The 22,908-nt window shown below is 37.8% G+C and overlaps 3 protein-coding genes across 3 annotated transcripts; all 3 read right to left on the bottom strand.

Annotated features, from left to right (window-relative positions):
- Positions 1–3,630: 3,630 nt before the first annotated feature.
- Positions 3,631–5,382, bottom strand: LOC121381553. Its single transcript, XM_041510886.1, has 2 exons — positions 4,912–5,382; positions 3,631–4,788 (listed from the first exon to the last, which is right to left on the bottom strand). The coding sequence occupies exons 1-2, from the start codon at positions 5,380–5,382 to the stop codon at positions 3,631–3,633; spliced, it is 1,629 nt and encodes a 542-aa protein (XP_041366820.1).
- A 5,639-nt stretch (positions 5,383–11,021) lies between these two features.
- Positions 11,022–11,720, bottom strand: LOC121381554. Its single transcript, XM_041510887.1, has one exon. The coding sequence runs from the start codon at positions 11,718–11,720 to the stop codon at positions 11,022–11,024; it is 699 nt and encodes a 232-aa protein (XP_041366821.1).
- Positions 11,721–13,622: 1,902 nt separating this feature from the next.
- LOC121381555 lies at positions 13,623–14,540 on the bottom strand. Its single transcript, XM_041510888.1, has one exon. The coding sequence runs from the start codon at positions 14,538–14,540 to the stop codon at positions 13,623–13,625; it is 918 nt and encodes a 305-aa protein (XP_041366822.1).
- Between the last annotated feature and the right edge of the window lie 8,368 nt (positions 14,541–22,908).

The raw sequence follows: 22,908 nt of genomic DNA on the forward strand, positions 1-22,908 counted from the left end.
CAAAGGTGTTTTACCTAGGACATGGAGTGACCAAACTCATGGAACGAGTCAAGAACTTGCCTCAAAAAACAACTATGAAGAAAGTCATTGTTCACATTGGAGTAAATGACTGCCATACCCCTCCAGATTACGCTTTTGAAGTAAGTGAATACAAACAGTTGTTTAATGAATGTAAAAGTAAATTTCCAAATGCAGCCATTTACTTTTCACTCATCTTGCCTTCTTTAACTCGAGGCCAGCTCCACAAAACCATCAACAGCGCAAATGATAAGATACAAAAATTAGCTTCCTCATTGAATGTAGAAGTAATTGACCATTAAGCTCTGTTTGTTACAGTGAATGGTGCCCCCAAAAAGAACATGTATCACGACAAAGTCCACCCCAGTTAATATAAATCTTGTATTCTTGCCAACTCATTCCTGAAGTCTGTGGGTCTTACAATTAAACACAACAAAGACAGATCAAGTCGTGATACTGACATCCATCCATAGGTGCATGTCAGGGAGCACAGGTACACCCACCAATATTTCCCACCATTGCCAAACAGAAGCAACAGGTATCCCCACAGCAAAACCGATCATGCCGAGAGAAACCAGCATCATCACAACGAAAATACTATGGTGCATTCCAGTGAACGGATGAATGGTCAACGGATGACAAACACTTATAACGCCAACATTTTCTCAACTCCAAATGACAGGATAAGCAATCAACAGGCATTAAACAACTATCCATTCTCAACTCACGTACCGTCTACAGTAAGAAACAGCAATGTTCCTTGGGGTTTCACAGGTAGCGCTACCAGCAGGATGCCATTCACTGATCATCAGAGTGCTCAATATATACTGCAACATCTGTATAATCTATTCCGATATTCATGTACATGAATGTGTGCAAAACGTGAAGTGTATGTGAGAGAGGTGAAGTAGGGAGTTACATAGCCAATGGATCAGCATTCCGAAAGGTTGAATTTGATTAATGTTAACATCAAATTCGCAATTTAATATTTCATTTTGGAATGTACAAGGTATATCCGACTTAAAACATGATGAATTTAATAAGTGTTTTAAAAACTTTCATGTTATTGGTCTCTCTGAGACATGGTTAGGAAACAATAGTGACTTCAATTGTACAGGATATTTTTCAATTTCCAATCCACGCAAACAGTTTGTGCAAGCATCCCGTGGTGGATTGGCTTTTTTATGTAAAACTGGTTTAAAGCCTTTTGTTTCTTTTGTAGCATGTAGTGAATTTACATAATGGATTAGAATTAGTAAAACATTTTTATCGGTTGACAAAGATATATTTGTCTGCACTACTTATGTACCACCTGAAAATTCATTATATTGGAAAAATTTAACAACAGATCCTTTTAATGTCATAAGTAATGAAGTTTTAAAATATTCGCAGCATGGATCGATAATAATTGGCGGGGACTTTAACGCTAGAACTGCTACCGAGTGTGGGTGTGTGAATAGTGATGGAGTTAATTTTCTTGAAAACATGTATGTACCGTCAGATATTTTTACTACCATAGAGACAAAAAGAAATAGCCGAGATAATATAACGAACAAATTTGGACAATTCCTCATATCACTAGCAATTGCATCAAAATTAATTATTTTAAATGGTAGAACAGTTGGAGATCACTTGGGACAGTTTACATGCCACACGTACAATGGTCAGAGTGTTGTAGATTATGTTCTTACATCTGAAGAACTCTACAGCCATGTGAAATATTTTAATATTTGTCATGCCCTGCCCCTGAAGTTTGCATGCAGATAACCCCGGGCTATCAGTAATTCAAGACGAGACAGACTCCAGTTTGAATTCTTGCAAAGTTTATTCATGTTAGCCCTCTATGAAGAAGAGAATGAAGGGGGTAAAGGCTGAAAGTAAAATACAACACTACATTAATCTTCGAGGTTGATTAATAGTGAGCTACATCAAAACAGAACTGAAATTCACATCGCAAATATAGAAATGCATCAAACTCATGCACTGAAAGTTATATACATGTACAAGTACTTATGAATGTCTGATATAATTCAAATTAACTCTAAAACAACATTAACTTATAGTTATATACTAAAGAACGCAAGCGTTCGCTTGTACTTTCTACATCCGGGTACTCACACCCACATTTCAAATTCTATTTTGAGTAGTTACGCTAAAATACGTAATTCCTAGTAAAACAATGTGATTGATTATAACCTCTAATACATCGGGAAACAAATAAAACATATATTAATAACTTACACCCTGGGTAACTGCCATTTTCGATAAGTAAGGAACAGACTGCCTCGTGGCGCGTCTGAAAACTTCCAAAAAATACCATGAACAAATGAGTACCGTTAAGGGAGACAACTGCAGACAGAATTAAAAACTACCGTAAAGAACAATCTAGAGATTAGCGTAAAACAAAACCTAATGCTAGCCCGGTAACAAGCGGACTTTCCAACGAACATTAGCAAAAATAAAATAGTCAAGCTGTCATATCAAAAACATATTTCTTAGCTGACACAAGTGTGACAGCACACTCCTTGTCTGATGTCTACCCACGACATCACAAACAATAATCAGTAAAAAATCTAAATTTTAGCAAATGTTTCAGGCTAATAATATCCTTAATTAAAAAATATTGAATAATCAACAATAAACAGTTTCTATCTCCATCCAAAGAATCATTTTTTGTCATTGTCACTGAGTAACACGATCATCTCGGTTACTGGCCTGATATAGTTCGAAGCCCTGCCATCTTTGCTGACACGGATAACAACTTTTTGAACCATATTGTCTCCATTAGGAATAGTTTCCACCACATTGGGCATAGGCCACTCATTTCTGCAAACATTTGGTTTATTTTAACAAGACAATGTCACCTGGTTTAATATTTGGACGACTGTTTGTCCATTTACGTCGGACTTGTAATGATGTGAGGTACTCGCGCTTCCAGCGACTCCAGAAAATGTCAGCAAGAACTATCTTCCACTCAGCTCTGTAAAGATCCTTTAAATCACACTTTATCCCAATATCACTCACATGATCAGTTTTCTGTGTAAGCAGTGTCGATGGGCTAAGCACCACAGAATTCTGGATCTGTAGAAACTGGCACTATAGATCGACCATTAACAATTGCACACACTTCTGCCATCAGTGTAACAAGTACGTCATGAGTAAGGTTTTTAGCACTACTTTCTGACATCATTGAATCCAAAATACGCCTGGTGACACCAATCATCCGTTCCCAAGCTCCACCCATATGTGAAGAATGAGGTGAATTAAAAATCCACTTGGTTCCTTTGTCGTAAATGAACTGTTTTACAGGACCATCCTCACCATTACCAACATTCACCTTCAGAAGGCCAACTACACCAACGAAGTTAGTGCCTTGATCAGATCTGAATTCTAAAACTCTCCCTCGGACAGAGATAAATCTCCTGAGTGCGTTAATAAAAGCTGACGAACTCATTTCTTCAATGACTTCAATATGAACTGCTCTTGAAGTAAGACAAGTGAACATGACGGCCCAACGTTTACTGTTAGCAGAACCGCCTCTAGTGCGTCGAGTAAGCACAGACCAGGGCCCGAAAACGTCAACTCCAACATATGTGAAGGGAGGACTTGGAGTTAAATGATCAGGGGGAAGATCAGACATCGAAGTTTACGACATTTCACACATTTGTATATCAGTGGAGAAATCAGTTTCTTACCACCCGTTATCCAATATCCAGCGGACCGTACAGCCCCTTCGGTGAAATGGTGTCCTTGGTGTTTTACAGCCTCATGGAAATGCCACACCAGAAGAGTGGCGATGTGACCGTGTCCTGGAATTATAAGAGGATTTCTTTCACCCACAGTCAATTCTGCCCTGTTAAGGCGACCACCTACCCTAAGTAAACCACTTTCGTCTATAAATGGACAGAGGTTGACTATGGAGCTAACCTTTGGCAGTGGTTCGTTTCTCTTGAGACAATTCAGTTCTCTTGAATAGATTTCCTTTTGAACAGTTCTGATGATGAATTGTTCTCCTTCAGCATAAGAGTTTACATTCTTGTAGTTGAGATTCGTAACTTTCTTCTCATGAAGATTACGTGCAATCTGTTTGAGATGTGCGATAGTTTCTAACAATCTTTTCCAAGATGAAAAACGTTCAAAACGATGTAAACCAAATGTCTCTTTCACAGTGGTAGCAAGTGGGATGACCAAGGGTCTTACATCTTTGTCACTTTCTGGTTCCAGGAGAGGATATGTTTTTTCTCCTGTCTTACCGATTCTCAAGAGATGAGATGGGCCATTGAGCCAATCACAACTATACATCAAAGATGCATGTACTGATCTAGTCGCTTGATCTGCTGGGTTAGAATTTGTTGAAACGTATCTCCATTGTTCAGACTTTGAAGACTGCCTAATGCGTTGTACTTGATTTGAGATGTAGACATAACATCTTCTAGTTTGGTTGTGGATGTAACCAAGAATGATTCTACTATCTGTGTAATAATGGAAGTCATTGAGTGGAATGTCCAACTGCTTCGACAACAACTCTGCAATGTCGACAGCCAACACAGCTGCACAAAGCTCCAGACGTGGTATAGTGTGACCACTTCTAGGGGCTACTTTTGCTTTACCTAGAAGAAATCCAAGATGGTGGTTCTCTTCATGGTATGTGGTCTTTAAGTAAGCTACTGCTGCTATAGCTTGTTCTGAGGCATCAGAAAAGATGTGTACTTCTCTCTTTTTAACAGCCTCCAGAGAGACTGGGATGTAGGTATGCGGAATGTGCAAGTCCTGCAATAATTTCAAGGAATCTCTCCAACTAGTCCATTCATGTTGATTATTGATTGGAAGTTCGTCGTCCTAATCACACTTGTTAGAAATCAACTCTCTGAGTAGAATTTTTCCTCGAATTACAACTGGAGCAACAAATCCAATAGGGTCGAAAAGACTGTTAATAGTTGATAGGATTCCCCATTTAGTGAAAGGTTTCTCTTCTGTACACACTTGAAAGCCAAAAGTATCTGTTTCAAGATCCCAAATCAAACCAAGGCTACATTGTTGTGGTAGAGAGTCCACACCAAGGTCTAGATCTTTAAGATCTTTGGCAAGGTCATCTGTTGGGAAGGCGTTCATAACCCTGTCATTGTTCGAGGTTATTTTATGTAGACGCATATTACCATTTGCCAGCAAGACCTTTTGAGTACTTTTCATCAGATTCACTGCCTTATCAACTGTAGGCAAAGATATGAGACCATCATCAACATAGAAATCTCTTTCTACAAACTGCTTTACCTCTGACGGCACTGGTCCAAGTTCCACAGACTTCCTAAGTCCATATGTAGCAACAGCAGGCGAGGGGCTATTACCAAACACATGTACTCTCATTCGATACTCTACAAGTTCTTGATCTGGATCATTGTCTCTATACCACAGAAACCTTAGAAAATTCCTGTAATCTTCCCTAACATGAAAACATCTGCTGAATGTCTGCTGTCATGGCAACTGGTTCTCTTCTAAACCTAAGTAACACACCTAACAAACTATTGATCATGTCGGGACCTTGTAGCAATACTTTTTTAAAGAAACACCATTTAACTGTGCCGATGAATCGCAGACGACGCGTATTTGGCCTGGTTTCTTGGGATAGTATACACCAAAGATTGGTAAATACCAACATTCTTCATCTTCCTGCAGAGGTGGAGCAATCTCTGCATGATTATTAGCAAAAACTTTCTCCATGAAATCTACAAAATGTTGTCTTTTGACAGCATCTTTCTTTAAACTATAATGCAATGTCTTAGCTCTGTTCATAGGTTGTGACCTGTTATTAGGCAGCCGAGGTCGGGATGAGCGGAAAGGAAAGGGTGCCACCCAATTTCCTTCTACACCTTTAAACATATCTTTGTCCATAATATCAAGAAATTCTCTGTCTTCAACAGACATGCTAATCTTTTCGTCATGAGTAGTCTGTTCAAACACTGTGCTCCCAAGCCCAATAGTAGAAGTTCTCTTAATCTCAAATGTGTTAGCACAGGGTGTGAAAATAGACATTCGGCCATCAGCAAGCAGGTTAGTTTTGCTTACAGTCACAAACTCAGGTTTATGAACCTTTCCTAGGCACGTTTCTCCGATGATCACCCATCCAAGTCTTAGTCTCTGAGCATAAGGAGATCCTTTAGGCCAAATTCAATGATCAAACACGTGATGTGCTTCCATTAAGTCTCTACCTATTAAGAGCAGGATTTGTGCTCTTTCGTCAAGTGGATGAATGTATTGGGCGATGTCCTTTAAATGATCGTGATGAGATGCCACCTTATATTCGGAATTTGGTTACACTCGATAAGTTGTGGAAGTTCCAACCCAGTGCTACCATCCATGGATTCTACAATGTAGCCATTGGCTCTGCGACCAGTGGTACTTACTTCACCAGCACATGATGACAGAGTATACTGAAACTCTTCACCATGTTCATCGAAGAGATCGAACAGATCTGACCTAGCAAGCGATGTATTACTTTGATCGTCAAGCAATGCATATGTCCTGATAACCTGTTCTGGTTTACCTTTTGGGTAAACTTTAACCAATATCGTCTTTGCACAAGATTTACCGTTAAAGTTTTTTCTGCAAATTTGGGTGCACTTAGACGCAACAGGTTTTTTTTTTAGTTCTTTATTGACCATCTCTCCCTCCTCGCCAACATCTCTATTACTGTTAGAATACTGAACACTTTTTGGATCAAAGTCATCAACATGCATAGCTGATGTATGCTTGGCACTTCCAGTTTTCACACTTTACTTTTTCTTTACAATTACTCGCCATGTGACTACTTGATACGCAACATCTGAAACACACTCCATGTTGTCTTAGTAACCATATCCTTTCTTCCCTGGGTTTTGCTTTGAAAACTCTGCACTGCGTAAGAGAATGATTCGTTCCATGCACTAAACACTTTGCAGATCTATTCACCACATTTTGTGGTACCTCTGTTTTGCGAGCTGACACAAAGTTGGGTTTTGACTGAAAATGTGGCACAGTTTTTGACACATCCTTTTTGGGCAACTAAGAGGAGAACTATCGTACACGAAACTTGGATCATTCTTAACTCTACTTGCTTCTGCAACAAAGTCGACGAGTACTGCGAATGGTGGAAATGCAACGTTGTGAGACTGTTTATACTTTACTGCATGAGAAGTCCATTTTTCCTGGAGACCATATGGCAACTTGCTAATGATAGGTCGTACTCATGATGAAGAGTCAAGGTAACCCAAAAGCGCTTTATAACTATCTTGACTTTTCACAGATTCAATCTCTGACAGAAGGTCTGACAGCTCATATAACTTTTTGTTATCTTTGTTGGTTAGTTTCGGAAAGTTAAAAAGTCTAGTCTTTAGAGCAGATTCTACCATTTCTGGACAGCCATACCTTTCATCAAGTCTTTGCCAAACACGTTTGAGCCCTCTGTTAGGATCTTGGGTATTTGTAGCACGGAGACTACTAGCATGATTGGACGATTCTGGTCCCAGCCATTTCACCAGCAGATCTAGCTCTTCTGCTGCAGTGACCTGTAGTTCCTTGGTGATGCCTAGAAATCCACACTTCCAGATTGCATATGTAGTTGGACGATCATCGAAGTTCGTCAGTCTTGAAAAGAGAAGTTCTTTTTCAATAAAAAGCGAGAACATTCTGTGGCATACAACATCGATTGCTGTTCTGTAGGCATAACATAGTCTGGAGCCCTAGGGTTGAGTTGTGATGGGTAAACCTCTTTAGCGTTGCTGATTCTGTCACTAACTGAAAACTGAAAAAATGTCATCCTCAATATTAATGTTACGAACAGTTTGAGGCTGGGGTGGTGGATTGGTGGTTGGCTGATCACTTGAATCAAGGGTGCTTTTGTGGTCAACTATTTGGGTATGCTGAACAATGTACTTTCTCGTACGATCTTCGGGATTGTCTTGAAGTAATTCAATAGAATACCTGGACACATCATCAGATCCGCAGGCAGACTGCAGAACTCTGACTTCAGCCTGCCTGCGGATCTTCGGGATTGTTTTGAGATAATTCAATAGAATACCTGGACACATCATCAGATCTGCAGACGGACTGCAGAACTCTGACTTCAGCCTCTGCCAAGGCTGCTTCTCTCTGCTGTCTCAAGATTTTCAAGTCTGCATCTAAGTCCGCTTTCTCCCGAATACTCTGTGCGACTGCCAACTTCTCTCTCGCGTATCCGAGCACACTGTTTAAGTATGTTTGCTTCCTTTTTAGCATATTCAACAGATGTACGAGCCATTTCAGCCTCAGCTCTTTTCTGAACCAACAAAGAACTGACAGAAGAAATATTAGATCGAGTTCTGTGTGAAAACTTGGCACTAGCTGGACGATGTGAAGATTTAGCACTTCCCGAATGATGTGAAGATTTAACACTACCTGAATGATGTGAGTCAATAACAACCTGTTCTCCATCATGAATTTCTTGTGATGAACTGTTTGCGTTTACTGTTTTGATACGATCTATCACACTTAAAGTAGCATTCTCTACCATTAGTCTATACTCTTCTACAACAGACGTATGGAAAACCAGTTCATCGTTGCTATCCTTTGTTCTGTACTTAGTCAAGAAAGTGACTTACCTGCCGGATATATTCTGAAATTCACCGAACTTGCATGAAAGTTTCCGTTTTTCTTGATTAAGTAACACTACGTCATTTGCACATTTTTCACAATTAGCCACCTGAATTCTTATCTCACTTTGGTTTAACCTGTCACCAAACACTTTTCTGAATCTCGTACGGTTCTTTTGCTTTAACAGTTAATGTTCGAGTTCGACTTGACCTGGGTGTTGGGTCTTCCTGTTCTGTTACGCTGTAAGCCAACTGATTGACGTCTTCAATGCTGAAGGTGCCTGACATGATACTGCCGTGTTTCCTGTTCCAAGCCTGTTTCCTGTTGTGAATACTGTGTTTCCTGTTATAAATACTTTGTTTCCTGTTGTGAATACACTGTTTCCTGTTGTGAATACTGTGTTTCCTGTTGTCACAATGTGAATACTGTGTTTCCTGTTGTGGATGCTGGATCCTGGTTCCGGTCCTGTTCAGTTTGTCGAGGGTCCTTTACTGTCATATCCTGCCCCTGAAGGTGGCACGCAGATAACCCCGGGCTATCAGTAATTCAAGACGAGACAGACTCCAGTTTGAATTCTTGCAAAGTTTATTCATGTTAGCTCTCTATGAAGAAGAGAATGAAGGAGGTAAAGGCTGAAAGTAAAATACAACACTACATTAATCTTCGAGGTTGATTAATAGTGAGCTAGTCAAAACAGAACTGAAATTCACATCGCAAATATAGAAACGCATCAAACTCTTTGCACTGAAAGTTTCATACATGTACAAGTACTTATGAATGTCTGAAATAATTCAAATTAACTCTAAAACAACATTAACTTATAGTTATATGCTAAAGAACGCAAGCGTTCGCTTGTACTTTCTACATCCGGGTACTCACATCCACATTTCAAATTCTATTTTGAGTAGTTGCGCTAAAATACGTAATTCCTAGTAAAACAATGTGATTGATTATAATCTTTAATACATCGGGAAACAAATAAAACATATATTAATAACTTACACCCTGGGTAACTGCTATTTTCGATAAGTAAGGAACAGACTGCCTCGTGGCGCGTCTGAAAACTTCCGAAAAATACTGTAACAGGATGACTGCGTTCTTTACTGGATGATTTCTTGTAATTAATAAAATAAATGACCGACCAAACACAATTTGAAAGGTAACCAAAACGATAGATATTTATTTACAAATGACAACTAAAGAAGGCATGTTATACATGATACACAAAATAGATGAATACTAAATAATAAAGTTGTATGTTTATTTCCCAAAAATTGCTACTCACTGTCTTGGAAGTTAATCCAACTTTTAAAAACAAAACATAACACAAGAATCGAAAACTAAGAAGAACCCCAAGTGTTCTGAAACACTTCTTTTAATAGATCGTATAGGGGTGCCGAACAATGGCACCCGGCGGAGCCGACCGTCGGGACCCCAACGTTACGCATGTCAAGAAGGCCTATGACGTACACAGCTAAGTTGGAGACCGCCAACAAATATGTAATACATTGTTGCTTGATAGGCTTCCCCCAAGCATCTGAGCTATAAATACCCTTTGTTATTATTATTTACAAATATGAGGTGATTAATTTCAAGCTCCCCTATCACACTCCCCCATTCTTAAAATTCAACGATATAAATCGTTGATATAAGTTAAGTATACATTACGTTTTAAGATTCCCTAAGTACGAGTAAATATGGGTGCCAAATAATCTAAGTATAATATATACCCGTATACATCCGCATATTATTTAAGTATAAAACTGTTTGTATTCACGCTGGAATACATAAAGTTCATAAATGTCCAGAGGCATGTGGTGGTAAAGTCAGTCAGGAATATCCAGAGTTCCAGATTTATTATTCTGATATTAAAATATATCCAGTTAGAATTAATATCACATTAAGACACATCCACTTGGAATTAATATCACTTTAAAGCACATCCATTAGGAATTAACACAGATTAAAGAACACAAGATGGTGAACACTGTTATCAATGACGAATTAACTTGTAATAATTAATGACATACATATGTAAAAATAATTTTCTTTTATCACTGTTCAAACAACACAACACAGTGACCTCTTTCATCCAGTGAGAGACAACTAGACTGTCTCTGGTCTCTGGAAGTTACCACCACATCCTCTGGGAATGAGCATGTAAAATGAGCCAGTTTTCCCTGTAATTCTCTCTTTTCCCGCTCCAGCTGGCGGACCCTCTCTCTCCCCTCCTGGATGACCTGCCCCAGAAGTTGTTTTTTAGATCTTCGACTGTATTTGGCAGCGTGTCTACAGAGAATGCAAGCAAGATGCCTGCTGAGACTGGCAGGTTTGCCTGCACCCCGTTGACTGACCTCCACCGGTGGTGTCTGGGAGGCTGCGTCCTTGGCGGTTGGTAATCAGTAATCAGTGTCGAAGTTCCGTCCAGCTTCCTCCTTCGTGTCTACACCAATTTCCGCCCCCATGTCCACATCAACTTCCTCCCCCATGTCTGTCCTTTCGACTTGTTCTCCCGGTCTCCCATCGATCACATCTGTCTCCAACCAGTTTAGTGGGAGATCAGAACATGTACAACGCTTAAGGTGATCTACATGGATTGTTCTCGGTCTACTACGTTGTTTTTCCTGTATGACGTACATAATATCCGAAAGCCTTTTTATCACCAGATAGGGACCAGTCCAACCTTTACCCAGTTTTTGTTTAGCATCTGGGGGATACCAATACCACACCCATTCTCCCACTTTATAGGACCTTTCCTTTAGCTTTAAGTCATAATGTCGTTTTTGGCGTAGAGCACTTTTTGATAGGTTGCCCCTAACAAATTCGTGGGCCTCCTCCAAAGCATCTTGAACCCATTCAACATATTCGATGGGGCAGGGCGGGTCTGGTTCTTTTGGGGGTTTTCCCACTAAACAAGCAATAGGAAGGAAGATTTCTCTACCAAGCATAAGTTTATTTGGTGAACATTTAGTGCTCTCGTGAGTCGAGGCCCTATATACCATCATCACATAAGGTAGATGTTCATCCCAATCCCTGCGGTGTTCGTCTACATACATAGACAACATATGCTGTACAATGCGGTTAAACCGCTCAACCATACCATCAGACTGAGGCCTGTAAGGGGTGGTCCTGGTTTTGGAAATCCCTAATAATGAACAAATGTGTTTGAACAAATTACTTTCTAATTTGCGCCCCTGATCAGTGTGAATTTGCAATGGACTCCCAAATCTACAAATAAATTCTGTTACCAGTTTATCAGCCACTGTTTGAGCAGTATGATCGAGCACTGCGTATGCCTCTTTCCATTTAGAAAAATAATCACCCACAACAATAATGTACTCTGTTAATCTTATACGTTGGGGAAGTTGGTCCAAGTAGGTCAATAGCTATCTTTCCAGGGGTGACCCAACCTCTACTGATGCAATGGTTTTCTCTAGCCCATTACCCAGCTTTCTTTCGGGGCAAACCACTACACTTTACACCACTGGCTAACATCTTCTGACATACAGGCCAATAAAACCTCTGTTTCCCTTTTTCTAGAGTGCACCTTCCTAACATGTCTCAGAACATTTTTCATTTTGCAATTGTTTCGTTTAGAAATAAAATTATACTTTTAGGACAAAGTAGTTGCAATGTAGGAGGTCTGCTTCTTTTATACATCTGAATATTTTCTCGAATGTCATATCTTTCCTCCACATGCTCCACAATGTTTTGGACATATGAGCTATATCTGGCGATCTCGGACCTGTCAATTTATCATTTCTGATTTTAGTCTAAAATCACCCCAATACACGGATCTTACGACTGCATGATGACTAAACTCTTTACTGGACCCCTTTCTTAGTCAGGGCTTCCGCTAGAATCACCGTACGAGAATCAGCTTCCGTTCCTGAAAGGTTCTTGAAACGCTAGACTTTTTATTTCCTAATAGCAACTAAAGTTTCCCCATATTTCCATGATGCATCAAAAACAACTATAATAAATAACATTTTCGTTTGGTGGGATCCTGGACAAATTGCAGCGTCACCATGTCGGAAGTTAATCCGACTTTTTAAAATCATAGGTATCTACACACAGTATCGAAAACTGGCCACCAACCCCAAGTGTTCCGAAATTTCTAATCCTTTAAGTGAAAAATAGGTCTGTCCTAAGCAGGATGGGACCCCCCAAAGATAATGTCGGAAATGCCCCAAATGTGACAACTGCCAATAAGGCTCGATGAGGTAGTGCAGTAAGGTGCTGCGACCTAGACAAAGTCTTACTAGCATTGTTGCTTGATATTCTTCCATCTTTCACTTGCGATAAATACCGGCTCCTATATTATATACAAATAGCATCTGATTAATTTCAAACTCCCCTATACGAACTCCCCCCTTCTTAAAATTCAAGGAAGTATAAAGGCAATTGTAGCAAAATCGGGTATAAGCGCCGATAATAAGATAAACCCAAGAAAGTACGACTTAAGCATTATGTGGACGCGTCAAATAACTGCGGCAGGTTTAACGGGTACACCCGTAGCTGACCCACATGATTATTTAAGTATACCTCTTTTTGCATTCACGCTGGAATATATAACGTTCATAAATTTACTTAGGACCATGTGGTGGTAAAGTCAGCTGAGGAAAATCTAGAGTTCCAGATTACATTATTCTAACATTAAAATACTTATCCCAGTTAGAATTAGAACTAGACATTAATCTTTCATCCAGGTTTGGAATTAACAGATCACTTCATCATACCATTTGGAATTAGTCCTTTGTGTTAAAGCAAAATCTTTTTGGAATTAATATCACCATAAAGCACATCCACTTGCTAATTAAGTATCTAAACGTTAAACCACATCCATTTGGAATTAATATCGATTTAGGAAGAGGACAGCATCTTGGAATTTACACATATTAAAGGGCGAATCCAAGAAAACAAGACGTGAACATCTGTTTTCAATGACGAAAACATACTTATAATGACCAAGGACAAACATATATAAAACTAATTTTCGTTTAGCACTGTGTCCATCTCAACACAACTTCCTTTTGACCTCTGGGTAATCGTCCAGTGAGAGGCAATTTAATTGGTTTAGCATCACCAGTATCTATGTAGTGTTTAACAAGATCTGTTCGACCCAATTTATCCTTAGGACCAACAAAACTATCACTAAACTCCCTGATCAATTTCTCGGCTTGCTCACCCTCCTCTTTAGTAAGATGTTTTACACTTTGTTCTAATAAATCTGTCAGATGTTCAGGTAATTCCTCGATAGTTTCGAGTGAATTCCCTGTTTCTCTGATAGAATTAACTCTATTGTTATCGGTTTTTGTAACTCCAAATACCATCTCTAATGTAGCTACCGGATAACCTTTTTCTAACCTAACATACTCAGATCCAGAATTCAACACTGAAAACAGAATTTCATCTTGTTTCACTTTAACCAAGGACTTAGGCATCAATAATCCCATCTTCTCTACACTACCATCCGATTCAACAATCCCCTCCCAGCCATATTTAACTGGTCTATCGACTATTCCCTTGATAATCATTTCAGTTTCTGAAGGAATTATAACATTTTCACTCAATCTAATATGTGCAATCACATTGTCTACCTCATGATGCAACCATAACTCATTATCTGGCATCTTGAGAACTCCCTTTGTAACAAACAAAACAGCAAAAATTAATTCAAGAAAATCTAAACCAACTATTCCTGAGAGTCCACCAAGATCAGCTACAATTATTTCATGCTCGTACACTTTCTTTCCCAGTTTAATTGAAAATAAAGCCTGGCCATACACGTGTAAAGGTCCCCCATCTGCAGCACATAACGTGTTTGCACACGTCTGCAGTACAGGTTTATTTGAGCCTAAAGTGTCATAAACCTTTCTCGAAATTACCGTAGCAACCGAACCGGTATCTACTAGCATTTCGACACTAACCACCCCTACCCGGGCATTAGTAAACCAGCAAGTATTCCCAATAGCTGTTAATCTACTCAGTGGGCCCTCAGAAGTTTTTCTAAAGGCTGAACTTTGGGCCTCAAGCTCAGCCTGTTCTAGTTTAACGCATTTTGGGCATTACCCACCTCCGAAGAAACCAAACTTTCATTCCCTCTTTGGGGACAACTATACTGAAAATGCCCCTTTTTATGGCACCTGAAGCACTCAACATTTTTCATATTTCCCCTTGACCGTTTAGAAATAAAATTTGACCTAGAGCGATAACTAAGTTCAGATAACTGAATTTTAAGTTCTTTTATCATCTGAATATTTTGAGAAGTCATATCTTTAATTGCTAATGCAATATCCTCCATTTGTTTATTTTGTAAGTTGGTTTCTAATTTATGTGATCCGTTTGAACTTTTTGCTGTGACTACTGGACAAACAGGCGACCTAACATCGACAGTATCACAATCTTTGTTATATGGTTTCCTACTTATTTGAGTACCCTCAAATGCTTCAAACTCAACAGCTAACCCTATAGCCGAATCAAGAGATTTTGGGTGTCCAAACTGAACATGTCTTTTAACATCAAGAGAACCCAACCCACTAGTAAATTGATCAATAATCATGTCTTCCCAAGCAGACCAAGGTATTTTCGGAAATGCGCGACTAGCCAATCTACGGAGGGCATAACCATACTCGGCCGCACCCTCCCCTTTTCAACGTTTTCGGTTCCTGAATTCACAACGGTGGGCGGCTTCACGCTCCACCGGACTAAATCTACTCCTTAGGGCAAACTTTAAAAACTCATAATCTCTGATTTGGGTCGCGGACAGGTTATCAAGTAACCTTTGCGCTGCCCCTCTCAGACTGATAGATAGCTCTAGAGCCTTTTCATTATCTGACAAATTATTCCAAAAAGCTACTTGTTCAAAATGAGTTATGTAATCTATCCAATCAACACTTTTTCCATCAAATTTATCTGGTTCTTTTTCTTTTCTCTTGAGGTGATTTCTTACATATCTACAGTCACGTTCTTTATTAAAATCTACATCCCATAACCCTGATTCTGAATATCTGACATTTTCTTCCTTGTTCCTACACAATGGGCTTTGAGACTGTTGGTAACTTTTGGCCCAACCCTCTTGTGTTATTCCTTTATTTATCTGATCAGGAGAGGTCTGTTGTAAACCCAAATCACCGAAATTATTTGTTTTGAAATTAGTTTTGCCGTGAATCGTCGCGCTTTCTGGCGAATAAATGACGTCATCACCCGACCTGCTTTCACCGAGAACCATGTGGTCATTTCGATATTGTGAAATGTGTACAACTTCACAACTGGGATTATTTTTAGTCAACGTGTAGCCTTTGAAATGATTTCGGTACGGAAAACCATCGGCTGTAGGCCTATCTACTATTTCGGAAAATTCATGTTCCGTATTTCTAAAGTCGAGGCTTCGGCGCGGTGTCGTGAGCGTCATGTCGGCGCTCTCTTTTATTGTCCGAACCAAATTGTTAACAACTACGAAAAATTACTCTCCTACCTTTAATCGCTGTTAGATTTCCTCCAAAATTTGTCCAGACACAAATCTTGAAAAAACCATTACAATGACACAGATTCCACATACCAGATGATAACCATGTCACCTATATCGACTTCGCTGAGAGCGCATAGGGAAAAAAGCATGTAATTTTGTATCAGCTGCCATTTTGACTTTTTATGGAATATTCTTCAAGAGGGGTGAAAGGATAGGACTTAATCTAACAACATCATAACATGTTATGATATAAAAGCAAACGTGATGACGTCATATTATTAAAAAAAAATTGTATTATTATTATTATTATTATTTTAATGATACCACTAGAGATCATCGATTTCATATTAATTGTGTCACATACTTTGGAGGCTTTCACCCCTCTTGAAGAGTATTCCATAAACAAGCAACATGGCAGACGGCAGAAAACTGCATGTATTTTTCCCTATGCAATCTCAGCAAAGACAATATCGGCGACATCGTTGCAGTCTCGTGTGTGGAATCTGTATATTTGTAGTGGGTTTTTTACGATTTGTGTCTGGACAAACTTTGGAGGAAATCTAACGGCAATTAAAGGTAGGAGAGTATCTTTTTGTAGTTGTTAACAATTTGGTTCGGACAATAGGCCTATGTCAAAAGTGTCATCGTGCTTTCTGTTCGGAGTATTTACAGAATAAAATGTTTCATCAGAATTTAGCATTTTCCTGTTGGTCACTTCCGAAAAACGGACATTCTGACCACGGGAAAATACACGTATTGGGCTCGGCGGACCTTGTAGATGTGTGTCGGAAATATTCGAGCAATTATTGTTGGAATTACAAACAATAGCCCTGTGTGATATTTCTTTCGGATTTGTATGTGTTGGATTTAAGTCTACAGCAGGTAGGTGACACTCGGAACTGACAGAACTACTTTCAGTCACCATTTTGTCGGACGTAGCGAGTGGTTCGGTGCTTTCGGGAGTCAACTCGATACGAGTCTGTCCCGTTGTCGTAAACGACCTTGCAAAACTGATCAAAATATTTTTAATAAAAGCCATGATTTTAAAAGCAATAAAGCAGACACATTTATTTGATAAAATTAAAAAATATATATATTTTTTCAGTCTACTGTATGGCGTATGTATTCATACGCCTTGCCTTCATCAACTGGGCCAAATAAATTTATAAAAACAAAGAAACAAAAATGGTTCTTCCAAAATAAAATAATAATTTAAAAAATTGTTCGGTCTAATTAAAATTAGCTCCACTATTACATGTGGATCTAACACCAGCCAGTTGGAGCTCATGTCCACCAATCAAAACCTTACTTTCAGAATCCTGCCAGTGATTTAAAAATAATTTGAAAACATTCCGAATTATCTTGAGGGTATACAACATGTTTCGTGTGAATTACGAATGCCTTAAAACATGTTTTATTTTATAAATAAATAAATAATTTTTAATGTAAAATTGAAGACTGGTAACCCACCCCGTACGTACTGGTATGGTTCGCTGTACTGCGGCCACTAAAATAGACTCGCCCGATATTTTTAGAATTTGTATGCTCCCAAATAACGTTATAAAAGGCGAGGTGTAATTGGTCAATATTTAAATTATTATTTATTATTTATTATGTTACCTGGACATTGGGGACTACGCAGTGTTGTTAGCAATCCGATTAAAATTAGTTCTACTGGTCTAAATAAGGCATTCGTAATTCACATGAAACATATCGTATACCCTCAGGATAATTCGGAATGTTTTCAAATTATTTTTTAATCACTGGCAGGATTCTGCAAGTAAGGTTTTGATTGGTGGACATGAGCTCCAACTGGCTGGTGTTAGATCCACTTATCTCGCCTTCATGTAAAATTCTTTAATCTCATTGGTTGTTTGCCGTTGGACAAATCCCTTATTCCCCTGTGGGCGGAGCCAAATTCTCTTATACCCCGTCTGTAATTTCCAACAGTTTCCAGCCGCCCCAGTTAATGCTAAAGTAATAATTAGATTATAAATAACATTGATAATCAATCAAGTATGTATACATAATTAATTTTATTTTTACTATAAAATACACTATTTCAATACTTTTAAAAGCTGCAATGTTGAACTCTGCCACCTAATTACGGTCGTGGTGTTATTGTATTAATGCGCGATTAGCAACAGTTTTTTTTTTTTTTTTTTTTTTTTTTTTTTTTTTTTTTACTACATACATTTCTGATAAAAAAAAAAAGTGTTTTTTTATTTTGGTTATTAATATCTGTTTCAGACAATTTCGTATTACAAACATTTGAAGTTAAAAACTCGTTTATCGATTGAACTATTTTTCGTCACTGGCAAGTGGTTTCGTTCGCGTCCGCGTGGTACGGCTCTGTTAATAAATTGTTAACAATTATTGTCTGGCGTTATTTTGATTATTTGGCTATATGGTTTAACATGTCGGCAAGATAAATTCGTTGTAGAAGCATCTCTCGGGGTATATGGCTTTTTATGTACCCTCTGTGTGCTCTTTTACCCCCTCGCCTTCGGTTCGGGGTAAAAGAACACACAGAGGGTACATAAAAAGCCATATACCCCTCGTGATGCTTCTACAACTTATAATGTAATAATGGAGCTAATTTTAATCAGATTGATTAAATTTTAAATTTAGAAAATCATCCCACTTCTGACACCAAATGTAACAGGATGACTGGGTTCTTTACTGGATGATTTCTTGTAATTAATAAAATAAATGACCGAACAAACACAATTTGAAAGGTAACCAAAACGATAGATATTTATTTACAAATGACAACTAAAGAAGGCATGTTATACATGATACACAAAATAGATGAATACTAAATAATAAAGTTGGAGCTCATATCCACCAATCAAAACCTTACTTGCAGAATCCAGCCAGTGATTTAAAAATAATTTGAAAACATTCCGAATTATCTTGAGGGTATACGACATGTTTCGTGTGAATTACGAATGCCTTAAAACATGTTTTATTTTATAAAATAAATAATTTGTAATGTAAAACTGAAGACTGATTTAGTTTGGGTTTTTTTTTAATAAATAAATAAATAATTTTTAATGTAAAATTGAAGACTGGTAACCCACCCCGTACGTACTGGTATGGTTCGCTGTACTGCGGCCACTAAAATAGACTCGCCCGATATTTTTAGAATTTGTATGCTACCAAATAACGTTATAAAAGGCGAGGTGTAATTGGTCAATATTTAAATTACAAATGACAACTAAAGAAGGCATGTTATACATGATACACAAAATAGATGAATACTAAATAATAAAGTTGTATGTTTATTTCCCAAAAATTGCTACTCACTGTCTCGGAAGTTGATCCGACTTTTAAAAACAAAACATAACATAATCGAAAACTAAGAAGAACCCCAAGTGTTCTGAGACGCTTTTAATAGATCGTATAGGGGTGCTGACCAATGGGACCCGGCGAAGCCGACCGTCGGGACCCCAACGTTACGCATGTCAAGAAGGCCTATGACGTACACAGCTAAGTTGGAGACCGTCAACAAATATGTAATACATTGTTGCTTGATAGGCTTCCCCCAAGCATCTGAGCTATAAATACCCTTTGTTATTATTATTTACAAATAGGAGATGATTAATTTCAATCTCCCCTATCACAATACCATGAACAAATGAGCACCGTTAAGGGAGACAACTGCAGACAGAATTAAAAACTACCGTAAAGAACAATCTAGAGATTAGCGTAAAACAAAACCTAATGCTAGCCCGGTAACAAGCGGACTTTCCAACGAACATTAGCAAAAATAAAATAGTCTAGCTGTCATATCAAAAACATATTTCTAGGCTGACACAAGCGTGACAGCACAATATTAAACCACTTTCATGGACATCAGATCACTGTCAGCTCTCCCTAAAACTTAATATATCACTTGGAAACAAAACGTCACAGGAAAATCCCAAGAAATTCAGCCATAAATTCACGAAACGTAAACAGAAAATGGCACAATAATAATTGCATGCCACGTGTATACTCAGCAGTAATGTCAGATGAAAACAATAGGTTCATTTTGACACCACCACCAACGTCGGATGTAGAAGCAAGCTGCTATGTCAACTAGTTTGAATCCATAGTAAATGCCATTAATGTATATGCTACCAAAAATCAGAATCTAAATAGATCTCTGAAGAAAAATCTTTGGTTTGACATAGAATGCAAAAATGCCAAATTGGCTATGGAATCTAATTTCAAGACATTTAATGCTAATAACACACAAGAAACAAAGCAAAATGCATTTATGTCCAAAAAGAAATATGAGATTAACCCGTCATAAAAAAAAAGGTTTTATAAAAGTGATCTTGTTTCAAAACTTAGAAGTATACCTAAGAATGACACAAAAGCTTTATGGCATACAATTAACAGTATCAAGGATAAAAAAGAAAAAGAAAAAAGTGTTCCCTGATCCTCATGAATTAGTAGACCACTGAAAAGATCTACCAAGCTCCAACAGCTAACTGTTCTTCTAAAGAGGTTGATTATACTAATCTGCAGGATAACCAAGTGATTAATTCACCAATATCAGCACTGGAAATTATAGCATGTATTGAAGATATTAAGCTGAAAAAGACACAGGGTGTAGACAATGTCAATAATGAGTTTATCAAATGTCTCTTTCCATTAATACTAGACTATGTTGTCAAACTGTTTAATGATATATTGTCAATATGCTATTTTCCTCCACAGTGGGCCCATTCAATAATTGTCCCTTTGCACAAAAAAGGTGACAAAACAGACCCAAGTAACTATCGTGGAATCACTCTAAGTAGTTGTATTGGTAAATTGTTTTGCAAAATAATAGATAAACGAATTGTAGACTACCTACAACAAACCAACCAAATTGATATCTGTCAAGCTGGGTTCAGGCAAGGATTTAGAACAACAGATCACATATTTACACTAAAAACACTGATTGATAAATATAAATATAAATGTAAACATAAAAAGGTCTATGCATGCTTTGTAGATATCAAACGAGCATTCGATTCTGTGGATAGAAGCAAATTATTTAATAAAATTGCTCTTATGGGGGTTACAGGTAATGTTTTAAAAATAATCGAATCTTTATATGTTAATGTTATATATAGTGTTCAGACTGATAAAGGCATATCACAACCATTCCATTCAAACATTGGTGTTCACCAGGGCTGTATTTTATCTCCAACACTATTTACTATGTTCATTAATGACTTCCAAGAATATTTATGTAATATTGAAGATAAAGTATCACTAGACACAATGCGCGTAAGTCATCTGCTTTTTGCAGATGATCTTCTACTTTTATCAGAAACCCCACATGGTCTACAACAGCTCCTTGATCAACTAGATATATATTGTAATGACAACAATCTTACTATTAATTTAAATAAAAAAAATATATATATTTTTGGTGGCCAAAGTACAATAAATAAGCTTACTTGGCATCTCTCGGGCAATAAAGTCCCAGTTGTAACAAAGTATACATATTTAGGGGTTGACTTTACTCAAAATGGAAATTTTAAAGAATGTTCCCGATCACTTTGGAGCAAAGGACTAGGTTGTTTTCACAAAATGCAGAAAGAATTCTCAAATGTTAACCTATCAGTAGACATTTCGTTCCAGTTATTTAATTCTCTTGTTGAGCCTGTCCTTTTATATGCCAGTGAGGTTTGGGGTGCCCAGTTCATATCATTAAAATATTTGGAAACGTTCCTGCCAGAGAGTGTGTTTTTAAAATTCTGTAAATAAACACAACAGGTTAATAGTCGTACCCATAATTGGGCCTCTAGAGCTGGGCTAGGTTTGTACCCACTCCTGCTGTCTGTGGTAAAAAGAATGTTATAATTGTTCTCCCATATGCAAACTACGGACAACATTATTTTACAACATGCTTTCTCTGAATACACACGCCTTGAAAAGAAAAATATTGGTTGGTTTCACAAATTATATTATTACACTGGTGAGTTGAATCAAAAACGAAGCACTGTCAATTATCCCATTCATCTTATAAATATAATTAAAACTAAGTATCACAATATTTTAAAAGAAAACCTTATAGCTCCAGCCAAAAGAGATGGATCCAGTAATAAGATGCGAACGTACAAATTATATAAACACAATATTCAACTACAGCCATATTTATTACACTGTATACATCCAGAACACCGTAAAACTTTTACTAAATTACGTCTCAGTGACCACAAATTAAAAATAGAGACTGGGCGCCACACAAAACCCTTCACTCCAGTGGAAGAACGTTTACGTGACCACTGCAATGTAATTGAAGATGAATACCATCATATCACAATATGTAAGAAATATAATAGTCAACGTGTCAAATTATATGCATATCTAACTTTCCATAGTTACCTATTTACAAGTATGAGTATGCAAGAAAAATATATATATATATTATGCAGAACCAAAATCCAGTCTGTGCTGGTGCGGTATGCAAATTTGTTCACGATTATACATGTATTGCCCATAATTAGTCCTTATTTAGTCATTAGAATAGTATGATATTTGTTTGTTTCTTGTTTAAGCATATGTTTTGCATCCAGTTCCGTATGTGGAATGTTTATATGCAATAAAGTTTTATCTTTTTATAAGATTTTATTTGGTATAGTACAACAATTGCTCTGGCTGAACAATAACCGTGGTTATAGCCTTAAAGAAAAGCTAAAGTTTGTTTTGTTTAACGACACCACTAGAGCACACTGATTAATTAATCGTCCACTATTAGATGTCAAACATTTGGTAATTCTGACACGTAGTCTAGTTATCAGAGGAAACCCGCTACATTTTTCCATTTG

The sequence above is a fragment of the Gigantopelta aegis genome, chromosome 9 (genome assembly GCF_016097555.1).
Source record: "Gigantopelta aegis isolate Gae_Host chromosome 9, Gae_host_genome, whole genome shotgun sequence".
Lineage (NCBI taxonomy): Eukaryota > Metazoa > Mollusca > Gastropoda > Neomphalida > Peltospiridae > Gigantopelta > Gigantopelta aegis.

Bases quoted from the DNA above. Each gene is read 5' to 3' on its own strand.
- LOC121381555 (XM_041510888.1), bottom strand. From the start codon at position 14,540: ATGCTAGTAGATACCGGTTCGGTTGCTACGGTAATTTCGAGAAAGGTT.
- LOC121381554 (XM_041510887.1), bottom strand. From the start codon at position 11,720: ATGGTTGAGCGGTTTAACCGCATTGTACAGCATATGTTGTCTATGTAT.
- LOC121381553 (XM_041510886.1), bottom strand. From the start codon at position 5,382: ATGAGAGTACATGTGTTTGGTAATAGCCCCTCGCCTGCTGTTGCTACA. The intron at 4,789-4,911 runs GTAATTCGAGGA...AAATTATTGCAG, and splicing joins TTGGATTTGTTGCTCCAGTT to GACTTGCACATTCCGCATAC.